The 18,862-nt window shown below is 47.2% G+C and overlaps 1 protein-coding gene across 5 annotated transcripts in view; it reads left to right on the forward strand.

Annotated features, from left to right (window-relative positions):
* Window positions 1-6,163: 6,163 nt before the first annotated feature.
* The window catches only part of tom1 (target of myb1 membrane trafficking protein), a 17,245-nt gene continuing 4,546 nt past the window's right edge, over window positions 6,164-18,862 (forward strand). The window contains exons 1-13 of one of the 5 annotated variants that reach the window (XM_060075468.1): window positions 6,164-6,294; window positions 9,002-9,086; window positions 9,187-9,265; window positions 9,510-9,659; window positions 9,799-9,936; window positions 11,154-11,240; window positions 11,460-11,576; window positions 11,829-11,962; window positions 12,074-12,116; window positions 12,206-12,320; window positions 12,572-12,638; window positions 12,981-13,050; window positions 18,709-18,762. In XM_060075468.1, the coding sequence (XP_059931451.1) occupies window positions 9,049-9,086; window positions 9,187-9,265; window positions 9,510-9,659; window positions 9,799-9,936; window positions 11,154-11,240; window positions 11,460-11,576; window positions 11,829-11,962; window positions 12,074-12,116; window positions 12,206-12,320; window positions 12,572-12,638; window positions 12,981-13,050; window positions 18,709-18,762 (1,092 nt within the window). In that variant the 5' untranslated portion in view covers window positions 6,164-6,294; window positions 9,002-9,048. Of the gene's footprint in view, window positions 6,295-8,258; window positions 8,472-9,001; window positions 9,087-9,186; window positions 9,266-9,509; window positions 9,660-9,798; window positions 9,937-11,153; window positions 11,241-11,459; window positions 11,577-11,828; window positions 11,963-12,073; window positions 12,117-12,205; window positions 12,321-12,571; window positions 12,639-12,980; window positions 13,051-18,708; window positions 18,763-18,862 lie in introns of those variants that run through there. The other 4 variants (XM_060075438.1, XM_060075445.1, XM_060075461.1 and 1 more) reach the window with 4 other exon arrangements.

An 18,862-nucleotide genomic window follows, 5' to 3' on the forward strand; every position in this document is an offset into this window, starting at 1 on the left:
GGGGGGGCATGTGACAGCGCAGCAGGAAGGGCGTGGCGGCGATCCAAGCAGAGCTCAGCCGCTCGCTGCTGTTTATAGCTCTGTGGTTTGGTGTTTCCACTACTGCTGTTCAACTGCAGCCTGCAGCCCTGTTGTAGACCCTTAGCCCTGTTGTAGACCCTTAGCCCTGTTGTAGACCCTTAGCCCTGTTGTAGACCCTTAGCTCTGTTGTAGACCCTTAGCCCTGTTGTAGACCCTTAGCCCTGTTGTAGACCCTTAGCCCTGTTGTAGACCCTTAGCCCTGTTGTAGACCCTTAGCCCTGTTGTAGACCCTTAGCTCTGTTGTATACCCTTAGCCCTGATGTAGACCCTTAGCCCTGTTGTAGACCCTTAGCCCTGTTGTAGACCCTTAGCCCTGTTGTAGACCCTTAGCCCTGTTGTAGACCCTTAGCCCTGTTGTAGACCCTTAGCCCTGTTGTAGACCCTTAGCTCTGTTGTAGACCCTTAGCCCTGATGTAGACCCTTAGCCCTGTTGTAGACCCTTAGCCCTGTTGTAGACCCTTAGCCCTGTTCTGCACCCTCCAGCCCTGCTGTAAAACACCCCCCCACCCCACCCCCCCATGTTTACCCCCCCCCCCCCCCCTCCTTTAATAGGGGGGGGGGGGGGAAACATGCTGCCCTTTGAGTTCAGCTCTTAATGGTTCATTTCTAAGGGTAGGATAAACGTGTCTGGGAGTGCTGAGCTTGAAGACTGATCGCTGTATATTTCTTACATAAATGTTTTGGGGTATTTCTCTAAGTATTTATTTTTGTTGGTTCTGTTGTGAAGACGTGTTTGGATAATTGTTCCCAGGTTAGACTCCCATATTAGCACAGCTGGACCTCCATCTCCAAACCTCTGGTTCAGCAGACCCTAGAGAGGCAGTGTCCCCTGGGCCGCGCCCCCAGCCCTCACAGGCAGTGTGGGGGGAGAGGAGGCCTCTGGGCCTCCAGAGAGGCCCCACCCTCTGCTGGATCCTCTGTGGGCAGAGAGGAACGCTGTGTGGGCAACAAGTCGCTGAATCCCTCCCTTCTGGAGCCAAGGGTGGAGTGTTTGATTTGACTGAATAGAAATCCATTGACTTCACTTTGACTCTGATAAATGTAGTTCACTTAAAGCAGCTGGGTAAGACTTAAGAGCTGTTGGTTAGATCAGTGCTGAGAGAGACCTGATCTGTGGGAACAGTCCTAGTGCTGGAGACCTTAATGTGAGACCAGAGCTCGCTCTGTCTTCTCTGCTGTAGTACCAGGGCCCGGGGCTCTGTTGGAGGGTTAGGGTTAGTGTTAGCAGTGTTACCAGAGTTTGGTCAGCAGTGCCAGGTTTTATTTAGATCGGTGTTTGGACCCCTTGTATTGCATGTTCTCTTGCTTCATGTGCATCAATCACCCAGCTAAATACAATCCCTTAAGTCTGTATGTTGCCATCTTATTGGTGTCAGGAATAACTGGGTGAACCACAGAGACAGTTTAGTTAACATTTGTGGTCTGCTCTCCCTACACACTTAGATTGTGTCGAGCTCTGCCCTTTCCTCGGTGCCACCTCAACCAGAGATATTTGTGAAACAATTCCGCAGACAAATGTCAACGCCGTCTGGCGTCGCTGGGCTCCGGGACGGCCTCTGGTCGTCGCGTGGAAGCCTGAAATAAACTTCTGGAACGGATCAGTCAGCGTCAGCGCTGCGGCCAAGGGTTAGCTATAGACAGAAGGCAGGTGGTTCAGCCTCTGAACTAGACAGAGGGCAGGTGGTTCAGCCTCATGGAACCATGAGGCTGAACCACCTGGATGTGTTGGTGGTTGCTGTGAGGGCTGCTCTACACCGAGGCATAACAGGGGATGTTGGAGAGACTTCTTCTGGGATATGTCCAGTGGGTCGGGCCTTGGACCCACTGTGAGGACCCATCAGGGTGTGGCCTCCTGCAGGGTCATGGACGCTCAACAGGGACCTAGACCCAAATGCTTGGGCCGTCTTCAGCAAAGGTGCAAGTAAGGCGGAGGTTCCCCACGTGTGCAACAGGCTACTGCAGGTATTTCACCAGATGTGGAGGTGGTGGTGGTGGAGCATAGTAGGTGGAGATGGTAGTGGAGGTGAAAATATAGGACTAGCAGATAAAACAGATCTTTCACCATGCTGGTGAGGTGGTGGAGGAATTGGAGCTGGTGGAGAGGGGGAAGATCAACACCATCGTGTCCACGATGAGTGCATGCTGACATGGAGCATTGGAGCACCTTCAGCCACAGGTAAGCACCACAGTTCAACAGCACCACCTAAGACTCCAGCACCACCCACCTGATTCCTCTCTCCCAGGATCATAAGGTCATTAGGTTATCTTACCTTACCTCTGACTCTTAATCCATCTTATTTACTCAGTAGATATTAAGGCTTATAAACCATTCAAGGAGATGGGGCTCCTAGTGTAAGAAAACCATCAACACACTGATCATACTATCGTCGATCTTTTCATAATTAGCCACACAGCCCATCCTTTCACAGCTCTATTTAATTTGAATAGAGCGATGATGCTCTCCCAGTGAACCACTTTCTGTTTTCCTTCCTTCCTTTCCTTCAAGGACCCCGGTGGGGCGAACGCTCTGGGGGTTCGTCTGATGGTCCAGCTGCAGTCAGCAGCGCCTAAGTTCTTCCCCCTTTCCTTCTTGATGAAACTGTGGTTTTATTGAGTCTCATGGAACCATGAGGCTGAACCAGACAGAGGGCAGGTGGTTCAGCCTCTGAACCAGACAGAAGGCAGGTGGTTCAGCCTCTGAACCAGACAGAGGGCAGGTGGTTCAGCCTCTGAACCAGACAGAAGGCAGGTGGTTCAGCCTCTGAACCAGACAGAGGGCAGGTGGTTCAGCCTCTGAACCAGACAGAGGGCAGGTGGTTCAGCCTCTGAACCAGACAGAGGGCAGGTGGTTCAGCCTCTGAACCAGACAGAAGGCAGGTGGTTCAGCCTCTGAACCAGACAGAAGGCAGGTGGTTCAGCCTCTGAACCAGACAGAAGGCAGGTGGTTCAGCCTCTGAACCAGACAGAAGGCAGGTGGTTCAGCCTCTGAACCAGACAGAGGGCAGGTGGTTCAGCCTCTGAACCAGACAGAGGGCAGGGAGGGCAGGTGGTTCAGCCTCTGAACCAGACAGAGGGCAGGTGGTTCAGCCTCTGAACCAGACAGAGGGCAGGTGGTTCAGCCTCTGAACCAGACAGAAGGCAGGTGGTTCAGCCTCTGAACCAGACAGAAGGCAGGTGGTTCAGCCTCTGAACCAGACAGAGGGCAGGTGGTTCAGCCTCTGAACCAGACAGAGGGCAGGGAGGGCAGGTGGTTCAGCCTCTGAACCAGACAGAGGGCAGGTGGTTCAGCCTCTGAACCAGACAGAGGGCAGGTGGTTCAGCCTCTGAACCAGACAGAGGGCAGGTGGTTCAGCCTCTGAACCAGACAGAAGGCAGGTGGTTCAGCCTCTGAACCAGACAGAGGGCAGGTGGTTCAGCCTCTGAACCAGACAGAGGGCAGGTGGTTCAGCCTCTGAACCAGACAGAGGGCAGGTGGTTCAGCCTCTGAACCAGACAGAGGGCAGGTGGTTCAGCCTCTGAACCAGACAGAGGGCAGGTGGTTCAGCCTCTGAACCAGACAGAAGGCAGGTGGTTCAGCCTCTGAACCAGACAGAGGGCAGGGAGGGCAGGTGGTTCAGCCTCTGAACCAGACAGAAGGCAGTGGTTCAGCCTCTGAACCAGACAGAGGGCAGGTGGTTCAGCCTCTGAACCAGACAGAGGGCAGGTGGTTCAGCCTCTGAACCAGACAGAGGGCAGGTGGTTCAGCCTCTGAACCAGACAGAGGGCAGGTGGTTCAGCCTCTGAACCAGACAGAAGGCAGGTGGTTCAGCCTCTGAACCAGACAGAAGGCAGGTGGTTCAGCCTCTGAACCAGACAGAGGGCAGGTGGTTCAGCCTCTGAACCAGACAGAGGGCAGGTGGTTCAGCCTCTGAACCAGACAGAGGGCAGGTGGTTCAGCCTCTGAACCAGACAGAGGGCAGGTGGTTCAGCCTCTGAACCAGACAGAGGGCAGGTGGTTCAGCCTCTGAACCAGACAGAAGGCAGGTGGTTCAGCCTCTGAACCAGACAGAAGGCAGGTGGTTCAGCCTCTGAACCAGACAGAGGGCAGGTGGTTCAGCCTCTGAACCAGACAGAGGGCAGGGAGGGCAGGTGGTTCAGCCTCTGAACCAGACAGAGGGCAGGTGGTTCAGCCTCTGAACCAGACAGAGGGCAGGTGGTTCAGCCTCTGAACCAGACAGAGGGCAGGTGGTTCAGCCTCTGAACCAGACAGAAGGCAGGTGGTTCAGCCTCTGAACCAGACAGAGGGCAGGTGGTTCAGCCTCTGAACCAGACAGAGGGCAGGTGGTTCAGCCTCTGAACCAGACAGAGGGCAGGTGGTTCAGCCTCTGAACCAGACAGAGGGCAGGTGGTTCAGCCTCTGAACCAGACAGAGGGCAGGTGGTTCAGCCTCTGAACCAGACAGAAGGCAGGTGGTTCAGCCTCTGAACCAGACAGAGGGCAGGGAGGGCAGGTGGTTCAGCCTCTGAACCAGACAGAAGGCAGTGGTTCAGCCTCTGAACCAGACAGAGGGCAGGTGGTTCAGCCTCTGAACCAGACAGAGGGCAGGTGGTTCAGCCTCTGAACCAGACAGAGGGCAGGTGGTTCAGCCTCTGAACCAGACAGAGGGCAGGTGGTTCAGCCTCTGAACCAGACAGAAGGCAGGTGGTTCAGCCTCTGAACCAGACAGAAGGCAGGTGGTTCAGCCTCTGAACCAGACAGAGGGCAGGTGGTTCAGCCTCTGAACCAGACAGAGGGCAGGTGGTTCAGCCTCTGAACCAGACAGAGGGCAGGTGGTTCAGCCTCTGAACCAGACAGAGGGCAGGTGGTTCAGCCTCTGAACCAGACAGAAGGCAGGTGGTTCAGCCTCTGAACCAGACAGAGGGCAGGTGGTTCAGCCTCTGAACCAGACAGAGGGCAGGTGGTTCAGCCTCTGAACCAGACAGAAGGCAGGTGGTTCAGCCTCTGAACCAGACAGAAGGCAGGTGGTTCAGCCTCTGAACTAGAGAGAGGGCAGGTGGTTCAGCCTCATGGAACCATGAGGCTGAACCACCTGAGGCTGAACCAGACAGAGGGCAGGTGGTTAGGGTTAGGGGCAGGTGGTTCAGCCGCTGAACAGGACCAGCGAGGTCATCATAGAGGACCGTGTTGAAGGCCCGGGAATGAAGCCAGACATTGGTTCAGGTGGTCAGGGCTGGGTCTGCATGAGTCCCTCCTGACCTGGGCCAGCTAGTCCGGTCTTGGTGAAGAGTCTTCGGTGGACGGCTCTGGGGAAGGCCCCTGATAGGGTGTCTTGCTCTGTCAGTTTCCCCTCTCTCTCACAACCATTTGAGAAGGGAACCAATGAGATCACTGTTAGGGTTCACAAGAAGTTAACAAGAGCCAGTGCTCTGTTTCTACACATGAGGTAGTGCTACTGAATAGTCATATCCCTTCCTCCATTTCCTTAGTAAGATAATGATGTTCTCATTCACCGTTTAGTCATATGAAAACTCATATCAACATACATTGTTCTATTAAATTCCACAGTCTGATTTATTAACATATTTTCCCCATGAGGTAACTGCTGCCTTATTTAACTGAATGATTCTCCATTCCTCGTCATGGTTACATCGTGATGGCTCATCCTTCCTGTTCTCCTCGGAAACAATGGAGCCGGAAAACCATGACAACGTGTTGACCACTCCTATCTGAAGGGCTAACTGAGCTAGCAAGATGGTGGTGGCAGAGATGTGGTGGAGGTGGAGGTGGTGCTGATGGAGGTGGCGGGGACTTCCTGAGGCACCCTCCCACAGACAAGGACATCCTGTCTGCCAGAGACTACAGTCACACACCGTTCTTAATAACAGATTCACAACTGCTGCTGCTCATTCTATGAAGATCGGTCGTACAAAAAGTTAAGCAAAACTTTGAAGAATGGAAATATGGAAGAATAAATTTGATTCTCGAAATCTTCTCAGGAAACTTCTTGAGGAGGTGAAGAGGTTCAGTTATTCATTGTTTGCATTTCATCTATAGCCAGGTATCAACAACAGGCCGTCACATTCAACATGGGATTGATAAAAGCGTCTGTTAAATGCCCTAAATGTAAATGTACACAACTAGGAATTATCTGTGAGACGTGTCGTGTGATTGGTTGTCCAAAATGGTGGAGACCCGCGACTTCCTGGTGGACGATGTGGAGTTTGAGAGGCTGAGGTGAGACCAATCAACACCATTGTGAACTGACCAATTAACACCATTGTGAACTGACCAATTAACCCAGCGACAAAGAAAGAAGAGGAAGAAAAACAGATAATGACCTCAGGCCGAGCGGGTCCCAGTAATACTGTGAATTGGTCCTGCAGGGAGACGGAAGAGGACAGAGACATGGCTGACTTCCTTCAGTCCAAGTTCCCCAGGAGAGTGGAGAGGAAAGGTGAGTCTGGGCGGTTGAGTCGTGCACCAGAAACAACTAAAGTAATGGAAGGAAAGTCATGATTATTCATGTAATAATCTGGTTAAGCGGAAGTCAAATTAATATTCCACCAGATTCACTTTTGCAGTCATACACACTTTATTTTTTATCATGACAGTCAAAGTGACCATTGAGATAGACAGATAGAATCCAACTTGTATGCCTTGATCATGTTTCTGTTCTTCAGGTGTTTGTCCCCACTCAGAGCGAGCCTCTGGAGATAAGGAACCCAAGTCCTCCGTCACAAAGACTGGCCTCGCACTGCTCAGGGAATGCTGCGGCCTCACCTGCTCCGTCATGTGAACGTGGTGTGTGTGTGTGTGTGTGTGTGTGTGTGTGTGTGTGTGTGTGTGTGTGTGTGTGTGTGTGTGTGTGTGTGTGTGTGTGTGTGTGTGTGTGTGTGTGTGTGTGTTTTTGTGTAATATAAGAGGATGAAATGTATGTTCAGATCTGCTGTGATATTCTGTGTGTTATGCAGTAATGGACAACTTGAAGATGTATGGATTGTTTTAGTTTTTCTTCAGTATCTAAGAATATAATCTCATTATTTTTGACAAATAAATATCAGAAAAATAATAAATACTAGTAGTCCTCTCTGTATTGAAATGTCAGATTAAAGTAACTGGGCAAAGTGATCCTTCCTCCCAGAATGAGATGCTTGGAGCACAGGTCATGACACACATGACACATTGTAAGCAAACCAGTCTGGACAATGTGTAGAAGGCTTTCAGTCATTTAAGAGTTGTCTGAATTTCCTCATGAGACAGAATCCTGTCCGGCTCTTCTGTAGGAGACCAGAGCTTTCCTCGTGTCTTTTCTTCATAACATTTCTTGTTGGAAAAAGCAATTTGATCGAGTGGATGCCAGATTGGTTTGTGAACCCCCTCCTTTACAGCAGCAGACTAGAGATGATGAGTTCTTGTGGCTAAGCAGTGGAGCGAGAACAGCAGGGTTAGCATAAGGGTTAGTGGTTAGGGTTAGTAGTTAGGGTTAGATTTAGGGTTAGGGTTAAGGAGTAATGAAGCTGATATGAAGCAGATACCATCAGAGCCCCTTTCAGACCTCTAACCCTAACCCTAACCTCGTGTTGCATCGGTCTCTCATATGAAAATCTGTGGACGCTTTGATGGTGATTGTTCTGTAGTATCTGCTGCTTTCAATGTCCTGGACCTTTAAATTAACTAATAGATAAATACAATAATACAAAAGAAGAGACACTGTATAAACCCGGTCCACATGCAGAGTTGAGATATCTCCACAGGATCTGAATCAAACATCAGGGCAGCACATATTCAGAGTCATCACTTGTTGATAGTTTTCGGTTTACAGGCTGTTGGCCTAGACAGTGTTGAGTGAAATAATGTTTTGAGACGAACTGGAAAATTGCTTTCCCTTCCCTTATCTTTCATCCGAATATTTTACAAACATAACGCAATGTGATATGAAGTGAAACAGCGTCCCCGTGTGGCAGATATATATACGTGCCGCACTATTTATTGCGATTTACAGCGGTAAAATGGATTAAACCAAATAATTAACTAAATGTGTTGGTTCATCACATTAATTTGTTTATATTCGCTATATTATAATGTAACAATTTACACTATTAGTCACTTGATCCAATCACATGCCATTTAACTGGGTGGACTGGTACTGGTAAGAATGACAGCGTCACAGTGCGTGGTACTGCCCCTTTAAGGAATGACGCAACCCGGTTGAACTGGGGCTCCGGGTCGTTTGTGTGTGTGTGTGTGTGTGTGTGTGTGTGTGTGTGAGCGGACTCTGAATCAACCGCATCTATTGTCGGGACGGGACTCTGGCGCTGGCCGCTCCGGTTCGGCTTCGGTCGGTGGTGCGAAGGAGAAGATGGAGTTTTTAATCGGAAACCTTTTCAGCACGCCGATTGGCACTCGGATTGGTAAACTGCGTTAATGGAGCACTAGTGTCAGTCTGTTATCCTGGGAGGCACACAGACGCCCCTCACAGCACGGGGAACACCTTCCTGTTACCCGGGATCCTCCAGACGCCCCGGGAGCCAGGGGCGCGTTTAGGGAAATGGGTTTAAATCCATGAAACGATATTTAATGCATTGACAACCGAAACGCGTCCGAGGCAGGGCTGTAATTATGCAGATTGACAGCTCAACGCTGGTTAATTGCTTGACTGACGCGTTCACGACACAATAGCGACACTTCTGGGGCGGGACGGAGAGATGTAATCCCCAAATTGATTGGCTGTAAATCCTTCATAGTGGGACCGAGCGAAAGTGGCACACATCCTCACGATTCAAACTGGGTCAGGAAGGTGGACCGACGTTGGTCCGTCCAAAAGATATCCACGAAGTGCAGTCATTGGTTGAAATGTGTTTAGAAATTAATTGTAATGACTGCCTACCATGTAATGAGCATATAATAATAAATGAAGTGACGTGGTGTGTCTGTTCTCCAGAGCTCGCCACCAGCTCCAGCCTGCAGTCGGAGGACTGGGCCCTCACCATGGAGATCTGCGACCTGGTCAACGGCTCGGAGGAGGGGTGTGTGTGGACTGCATTATGCATTATGCATCAGCTGATCGTGGATCTGCAGGATGCATTAATAACGGGTCAGGACGCTAAGTGTTGTGTGAATCCACAGGCCCAGAGACGCAGTCAAAGCAGTAAGGAGACGGATTGTGGGCAACAAGAACTTTAAGGAGGTTATGTACACACTGTCGGTGAGCATTCCTTCAACTCATAATAATGGTTAATCACTGTTCTCTTGTACGACCTGATTGGTTTAGCTGTCCTCTCCTGTAAACCCTGATTGGCTGATCATTCTGCGCCTGTAAACCCTGATTGGCTGATCATTCTGCCCCTGTAAACCCTGATTGGCTGATCATTCTGCCCCTGTAAACCCTGATTGGCTGATAATTCTGCCCCTGTGGTTGGCCCGACTCCATCTCTCCTTGTCGGCCCCAGGTCCTGGAGGCCTGTGTGAAGAACTGCGGCCACAGGTTCCACGTGCTGGTGTCCACGCGGGAGTTTATCGAGGCCGTCCTGGTCCGGGCCATCATCCCCAGGAACAACCCCCCGCTGGTTCTGCACGACCGCGTGCTCAGCCTGATCCAGGTGAGCCACGCGTCATGTGACCTTAGTCACATGTGAGGTGAGGCGAGGTGATATTTAAGGCATGGACAGGGAACAGGGTTCTGGGTTCTCTTCTCACTGCCTCCTCCTGGTTTTCTTCCCGACGGCGTTCTGGGTGAAGGCGTGGGCCGATGCGTTCCGCAGCTCCCCCGACCTGACCGGGGTGGTGTCGGTCTACGAGGACCTGCGGAGGAAAGGCCTCGACTTCCCCGTGGTGCAGCTCGACGGGAACTCAACCAGCAACCCCGAGGCGCGCAAGGTGACCGGAAAGACAGCCTAGCTGTTAGAGACGTACTAGAGACACCTGACACAGAACCCATGAAACAGAACCCTGACACAGAACCCTGACACAGAACCCTGACACAGAACCCATGACGCAGAACCCATGACGCAGAACCCATGACGCAGAACCCATGACGCAGAACCCATGACACAGAACCCTGACACAGAACCCTGACACAGAACCCTTACTCTGAACCACTGACACAGAACCCTTACCCTGAACCCCTTACACAGAACCCTTACCCTGAACCCATGACACAGAACCCTTACCCTGAACCCATGCCACAGAACTGTGATCAGGACAGAATGAACGGGGAGAACTTAAAAATGTGATTGGCTCGTGCAATCATTACAAGACCGGCGAACCAGCTGTGAGTTTTGTTTGTTACAAGCGTTGTATGATGGGTTGGAGGTGATATGATCAAGTAGAGGAAGTCCTCAGCTCTCCGTCCCATGGTGTCTTAACGCATATCCTGGGAGGGGGTCTGGTCTGGGTTCTCCTGTCTGGTCTGGGTTCTCCTGTCTGGTCTGGTCTGGGTTCTCCTGTCTGGTCTGGGTTCTCCTGTCTGGTCTGGGTTCTCCTGTCTGGTCTGGTCTGGGTTCTCCTGTCTGGTCTGGGTTCTCCTGTCTGGTCTGGGTTCTCCTGTCTGGTCTGGTCTGGGTTCTCCTGTCTGGTCTGGGTTCTCCTGTCTGGTCTGGGTTCTCCTGTCTGGTCTGGGTTCTCCTGTCTAGTCTGGGTTCTCCTGTCTGGTCTGGGTTCTCCTGTCTGGTCTGGTCTGGGTTCTCCTGTCTGGTCTGGGTTCTCCTGTCTGGTCTGGGTTCTCCTGTCTAGTCTGGGTTCTCCTGTCTGGTCTGGGTTCTCCTGTCTGGTCTGGTCTGGGTTCTCCTGTCTGGTCTGGTCTGGGTTCTCCTGTCTGGTCTGGTCTGGGTTCTCCTGTCTGGTCTGGGTTCTCCTTTCTGGTCTGGGTTCTCCTGTCTGGTCTGGGTTCTCCTGTCTAGTCTGGGTTCTCCTGTCTGGTCTGGGTTCTCCTGTCTGGTCTGGGTTCTCCTGTCTAGTCTGGATTATCCGGTCTGGTCTGGGTTCTCCTGTCTGGTCTGGTCTGGGTTCTCCTGTCTGGTCTGGGTTCTCCTGTCTGGTCTGGGTTCTCCTGTCTGGTCTGGGTTCTCCTGTGGTGACTCTGTGCTTTCGCTCAGCAGAGCTTGCCTGTGAACGGGGCTCTGTCCATCCCCCCCCACCGGCCCCCCTCCCAGCAGGATCACCGTGTCTTCAGCCCCGACCAGGTGATGGTGCCCCCTGGTCCCTCAGACGCCGGGTTCGATGCATGATGAAACCGTGTTGACTCTGAGACGGGCTGGCCGTCTGAGGCCTTCAGCTCTCTCTAAAGTTTCTTACTTGGTCGTCGTTCTCTCTCTGGCTCGTTTGCCGTTAGCCTAAAGGTCTGTCGTGGTTTAGCGCAGGCACCCTGGGTCCATTGTGCTCAGACTCTACATTCTGCGCAGGTGAAGAAGCTGAAGGCGGACATGGGGGGGGTGCAGAGCGACCTCACCATCATGGCCGACATGATGAGTCAGCTGGACCCCGTCACCGCCGCTCACACAGACGTGGAGAGGCTTCAGGTAAGACCGCAGCGTTCTGCGGCAACACTGGTTCCTGTGTTTCCACCGTCAGACCGATCGATGCACCGCGCCCCGTCCAACTGGGCGGACCACATATCTGAATGTGGTCCAGCCTGCTGGGTCGGGTTCTGTTGCTAACGTTCACGCTGAAGCTTTTGCTAAACCAAGTGGCCCTTGTGACTCCGCCCCTGGCCTCCTACTGGTCCTCAGGTCTTCAGGCCCTGTGTCTCAGGTTCCTCTGTGTCCCAGCAGCAGCTGTACCTGGTCTGCAAGGCGATGCAGGACCGCATCCTGGAGATGGTCCCTCGTCTCAGCGAGGAGCAGCTGATCGAGGAGCTGCTGGCGGTAAACGATGAGATGAACACCACCTTCGCCCGCTATCAGAGGTCATTGTTGGGGACAGTGGAATGTTTTTTATATTATTAAAAAGAAAAGTTATTTATTTTTATAAATATGTTTTTAATTGTGTTCAGTAACTATGAGTCCCATCTTCACAGGTTTGAAAGACAAATGACCAACGGGGAAAGCACAACGCCAAAGGTAAGTCTGTTCCGGAAATGCGTGTTAAATCCACACGTTCCCCCCCCCATCTAATGCCACGCATAATTGAATGTGTCATTATCTCTCAGACCCCCACTTATGTCAACTTGACTGAACTGGGGCTGGCCAGCAACTCTGTCGACCAATCAGACGTCTTTAACCAATTCCCAGTTGAGGCTGTGTCCAGCCAGTTTGTTAACCTGAGTAAGTAGCTACAGCTCACATGTTCGTAGCCACGTCTCCCCCACCCAGAGGACCTACCTTGCAGGTTTGGCACTTTGCTGCACAGAAGTTATTTTATGGCCAATGGAATGAATCCCTGAATTCCTAAGTAAAGGCTCAACATCTGGACCCTCTAGCTGTAGTTGGCATGAAGAAACCATCCCTAACATGTTTAGTCACCTCTAGTGTTCATATAACTAACTACTTACTACTAACTAACCCTCTCTGTACAGGTACCCGGGAATCGGACTCGGATGCAGATTTTCCTCAAACAAACTCTGAATCTCATCTCAGAGGAAGGTAAACATCTTGACACGTTTCAGAGAGACCCCGAGAGAGCGAATGGTTCAGAGAAATACAGTAATGATAAGTTAATATAGCTGTAACGCACATTATCGACGAATCACTTTCATTCCAAACTCTTCCCTCAACAAACTTTAAATGATGGCATTCCAGAAGATTCTGATATTGTATTGTCGTGGAATGTTGACGTGACTTCATTTGAAGCACATCGTCGTAGGACTCCAGCGATGCGGGCCGCTGGCAGACTGGTTCTAAATGATAACGGGGCCTATGACTATATCGGTACTGATGCTGGCTCCACCTGTGTTGCCATGGTAGCTGACCCAGCGTGTGTTTCAGTGAGCCGGGGGGAGATGCTGTCCAGGGCGTGGCCAGCGCCCACGCTCACTGCATCCAGACTCATGGAATGGTAAATAGACAACCTCAAAACCTTTTCCTCAACATGTTCCGTTTAGATTGATGAACGTTATGCTGCTTGGGTGGGGGTTAACCGAGGTTAGAATTGGAAACGGCTTGGATTATTTTACAGAGAACAGCAAAATAAATGCTTCAAATAATTTTCCACACACAAAATGTGAACGTATCAATAATTTCGGGTTTATATGAAAACATTTGAGCTTATCTGCTTGGTACACGCTGCTGTCACAAGGGAGGATAAATTAATTATCACGAGTAATGATGGCTTTCTCAACCGCCATGTTGCAGAATCAGATTATAACCCACTGTTTACAACTAAGCCACCACTACTTGATGAGTAAACGGGTCTCAGTGCCGGTATAAAGTATGCATTCACAAACAAACTGGCTGGTGAGAAACTTAACTAGAGCAAAAGTTCATGAATGAACGAACTAAATGAATTCCAAAAATGGGAAGTAGATGCAAATGCATGATATGGATAGCAAGCAGCGCATTAAGGTCAAACACGGACACACGCTCAGCTCAGTAGGTCCAACATAGGGCCAGCCCTATGGAAACAACAGTGATGTAGGGTAGTAACTATAAGGGTTAGGGTTAGGGTACTGTAGTAACTATAGGGTTAGGGTACTATAGTAACTATTAGGGTTATGGTACTATACTGTAGTAACTATAAGGGTTAGGGTTAGGGTACTGTAGTAACTATAGGGTTAGGGTACTATAGTAACTATTAGGGTTATGGTACTATACTGTAGTAACTATAAGGGTTAGGGTTAGGGTACTGTAGTAACTATAGGGTTAGGGTACTATAGTAACTATAAGGGTTATGGTACTATAGTAACTATTAGGGTTAGGGTACTATACTATAGTAACTATAAGGGTTAGGGTACTGTAGTAACTATAGGGTTAGGGTACTATAGTAACTATTAGGGTTAGGGTACTGTAGTAACTATAAGGGTTATGGTACTATAGTAACTATAGGGTTAGGGTACTATACTGTAGTAACTATTAGGGTTAGGGTACTATAGTAACTATAAGGGTTATGGTACTATACTATAGTAACTATAAGGGTTAGGGTACTATAGTAACTATTAGGGTTAGGGTACTATAGTAACTATTAGGGTTATGGTACTATACTGTAGTAACTATAAGGGTTAGGGTACTATAGTAACTATTAGGGTTAGGGTACTATAGTAACTATTAGGGTTAGGGTACTATAGTAACTATTAGGGTTATGGTACTATACTGTAGTAACTATAAGGGTTAGGGTTAGGGTACTATAGTAACTATTAGGGTTAGGGTACTATAGTAACTATTAGGGTTATGGTACTATACTGTAGTAACTATAAGGGTTAGGGTACTATAGTAACTATTAGGGTTAGGGTACTATAGTAACTATTAGGGTTAGGGTACTATAGTAACTATTAGGGTTATGGTACTATACTGTAGTAACTATAAGGGTTAGGGTACTATAGTAACTATTAGGGTTATGGTACTATACTGTAGTAACTATAAGGGTTAGGGTACTATAGTAACTATAGGGTTAGGGTACTATAGTAACTATTAGGGTTAGGGTACTGTAGTAACTATAAGGGTTAGGGTACTATAGTAACTAGGGTTAGGGTACTATACTGTAGTAACTATAAGGGTTAGGGTACTATAGTAACTATAAGGGTTATGGTACTATAGTAACTATAGGGTTAGGGTACTATAGTAACTATTAGGGTTAGGGTACTATAGTAACTATTAGGGTTATGGTACTATAGTAACTATTAGGGTTAGGGTACTATAGTAACTATAAGGGTTATGGTACTATAGTAACTATAGGGTTAGGGTACTATAGTAACTATTAGGGTTAGGGTACTATAGTAACTATTAGGGTTATGGTACTATAGTAACTATTAGGGTTAGGGTACTATAGTAACTATTAGGGTTAGGGTACTATACTATAGTAACTATAAGGGTTAGGGTACTATAGTAACTATTAGGGTTAGGGTACTATAGTAACTATTAGGGTTAGGGTACTATAGTAACTATAAGGGTTATGGTACTATAGTAACTATTAGGGTTATGGTACTATAGTAACTATTAGGGTTAGGGTACTATAGTAACTATTAGGGTTATGGTACTATAGTAACTATTAGGGTTAGGGTACTATAGTAACTATTAGGGTTAGGGTACTATAGTAACTATTAGGGTTAGGGTACTATAGTAACTATTAGGGTTATGGTACTATACTATAGTAACTATAAGGGTTAGGGTACTATAGTAACTATTAGGGTTATGGTACTATAGTAACTATTAGGGTTAGGGTACTATAGTAACTATTAGGGTTATGGTACTATAGTAACTATTAGGGTTAGGGTACTATAGTAACTATTAGGGTTATGGTACTATAGTAACTATTAGGGTTAGGGTACTATAGTAACTATTAGGGTTATGGTACTATAGTAACTATTAGGGTTAGGGTACTATAGTAACTATTAGGGTTATGGTACTATAGTAACTATTAGGGTTAGGGTACTATAGTAACTATTAGGGTTATGGTACTATACTATAGTAACTATAAGGGTTAGGGTACTATAGTAACTATTAGGGTTAGGGTACTATAGTAACTATAAGGGTTATGGTACTATAGTAACTATTAGGGTTATGGTACTATAGTAACTATTAGGGTTAGGGTACTATAGTAACTATTAGGGTTAGGGTACTATAGTAACTATTAGGGTTAGGGTACTATAGTAACTATTAGGGTTATGGTACTATACTATAGTAACTATAAGGGTTAGGGTACTATAGTAACTATAAGGGTTATGGTACTATAGTAACTATTAGGGTTAGGGTACTATAGTAACTATTAGGGTTATGGTACTATACTATAGTAACTATAAGGGTTAGGGTACTATAGTAACTATTAGGGTTATGGTACTATAGTAACTATTAGGGTTAGGGTACTATAGTAACTATTAGGGTTAGGGTACTATACTGTAGTAACTATAAGGGTTAGGGTACTATAGTAACTAGGGTTAGGGTACTATACTGTAGTAACTATAAGGGTTAGGGTACTATAGTAACTATTAGGGTTATGGTACTATAGTAACTATTAGGGTTAGGGTACTATAGTAACTATTAGGGTTATGGTACTATAATAACTATTAGGGTTAGGGTACTATAGTAACTATTAGGGTTAGGGTACTATAGTAACTATTAGGGTTATGGTACTATAGTAACTATTAGGGTTAGGGTACTATAGTAACTATTAGGGTTAGGGTACTATAGTAACTATTAGGGTTATGGTACTATACTGTAGTAACTATAAGGGTTAGGGTACTATAGTAACTATTAGGGTTAGGGTACTATAGTAACTATAAGGGTTATGGTACTATACTGTAGTAACTATAAGGGTTAGGGTTAGGGTACTATAGTAACTATAAGGGTTAGGGTACTATAGTAACTATTAGGGTTATGGTACTATACTGTAGTAACTATAAGGGTTAGGGTACTGTAGTAACTATAAGGGTTATGGTACTATACTGTAGTAACTATAAGGGTTAGGGTTAGGGTACTATAGTAACTATAAGGGTTAGGGTACTATAGTAACTATTAGGGTTATGGTACTATACTGTAGTAACTATAAGGGTTAGGGTTAGGGTACTATAGTAACTATAAGGGTTAGGGTACTATAGTAACTATTAGGGTTAGGGTACTATAGTAACTATTAGGGTTAGGGTACTATACTGTAGTAACTATAAGGGTTAGGGTACTATAGTAACTATAAGGGTTATGGTACTATAGTAACTATTAGGGTTAGGGTACTATACTGTAGTAACTATAAGGGTTAGGGTTAGGGTACTATAGTAACTATAAGGGTTAGGGTACTATAGTAACTATTAGGGTTAGGGTACTATACTGTAGTAACTATAGGGTTAGGGTACTATAGTAACTATAAGGGTTAGGGTACTATAGTAACTATAAGGGTTATGGTACTATAGTAACTATTAGGGTTAGGGTACTATACTGTAGTAACTATAAGGGTTAGGGTTAGGGTACTATAGTAACTATAAGGGTTATGGTACTATAGTAACTATTAGGGTTAGGGTACTATAGTAACTATTAGGGTTAGGGTACTATACTGTAGTAACTATAAGGGCTAGGGTTAGGGTACTATACTGTAGTAACTATAAGGGTTAGGGTACTGTAGTAACTATAAGGGTTATGGTACTATACTGTAGTAACTATAAGGGTTAGGGTTAGGGTACTATAGTAACTATAAGGGTTAGGGTACTATAGTAACTATTAGGGTTAGGGTACTATACTGTAGTAACTATAAGGGTTAGGGTTAGGGTACTATAGTAACTATAAGGGTTAGGGTACTATAGTAACTATTAGGGTTAGGGTACTATAGTAACTATTAGGGTTAGGGTACTATACTGTAGTAACTATAAGGGTTAGGGTTAGGGTACTATAGTAACTATAAGGGTTATGGTACTATAGTAACTATTAGGGTTAGGGTACTATAGTAACTATTAGGGTTAGGGTACTATACTGTAGTAACTATAAGGGCTAGGGTTAGGGTACTATACTGTATTCACTAAAAGGGTTAGGGTACTATAGTAACTATTAGGGTTAGGGTTAGGGTACTATAGTAACTATTAGGGTTAGGGTACTATAGTAACTATAAGGGTTAGGGTTAGGGTACTATAGTAACTATAAGGGTTATGGTACTATAGTAACTATTAGGGTTAGGGTACTATACTGTAGTAACTATAAGGGCTAGGGTTAGGGTACTATACTGTATTCACTAAAAGGGTTAGGGTACTATAGTAACTATTAGGGTTAGGTTACTAGGGACATCAACCAGGACCTGTATTCACTCAGGGCGGGAAACTAATTGATTCATGTAAGAATCGTCACTCTTATCTTAACTAAATCTATTTAGGTTTGGCTTTGTGTTTTTACGTGGTTATTGGTTAAAATAACTAAAACAATAGAACATTTAACCTGCTTTCATGCCATCATTTGCGACTCTGCCTTTTAAGTGCACAGTTGACGGGAGTGGATCCTTTACGCGTCACTATGAACTAAAACTAACCCTAACCCTATGAACTGAAACTAACCCTAACCCTATGAACTGAAACTTACCCTAACCCTATGAACTGAAACTAACCCTAACCCTATGAACTGAAACTAACCCTAACCCTATGAACTGAACGGAATAGTTTGGAATCGATTCAGAATCTAATCATGACCCCATCGTAGATGTGTCTAACGGTGACCTGGTCACCTGGTTGAGTGTCTAAGCCTGACCACCTGATGGAGTGTCTAACCCCGACCTGGTCACTAGCGGTGACCAGCTCCCTAGCGTTGCCTGGTCAACTGGTTGAGTGTCTAAAGACCTGACCATCTGATTGAGTGTATATCGGCTACCTGGTTGAGTGTCTAAGCCTGACCTGGTCACTATCGGTGACCTGGTCACTAGCGGTGACCTGGTCATCTGGTTGAGTGTCTAAGCCTGACCTGGTCACTAGCGGTGACCTGGTCACTAGCGGTGACCTGGTCATCTGGTTGAGTGTCTAAGCCTGACCTGGTCACTAGCGGTGACCAGGTCACCTGGTTGAGTGTCTAAGCCTGACCACCTGATCTTTGTTTGAAGGACCCCAGCCGCAGCCTGTCTCCGTACTCTGACTGGATGGTTAGGAGGGGAATGGTGGGTGGTGTCTGGAAGCAGGGGGTTGTGGGCGTTTCATGGCTGCCCCCGTTCTGATCACCTTGTCTTGTTTTTATTTGGCTCCCAGTTCATCCCTGCT

Source organism: Gadus macrocephalus, chromosome 2 (assembly GCF_031168955.1).
Source record: "Gadus macrocephalus chromosome 2, ASM3116895v1".
NCBI lineage: Eukaryota > Metazoa > Chordata > Actinopteri > Gadiformes > Gadidae > Gadus > Gadus macrocephalus.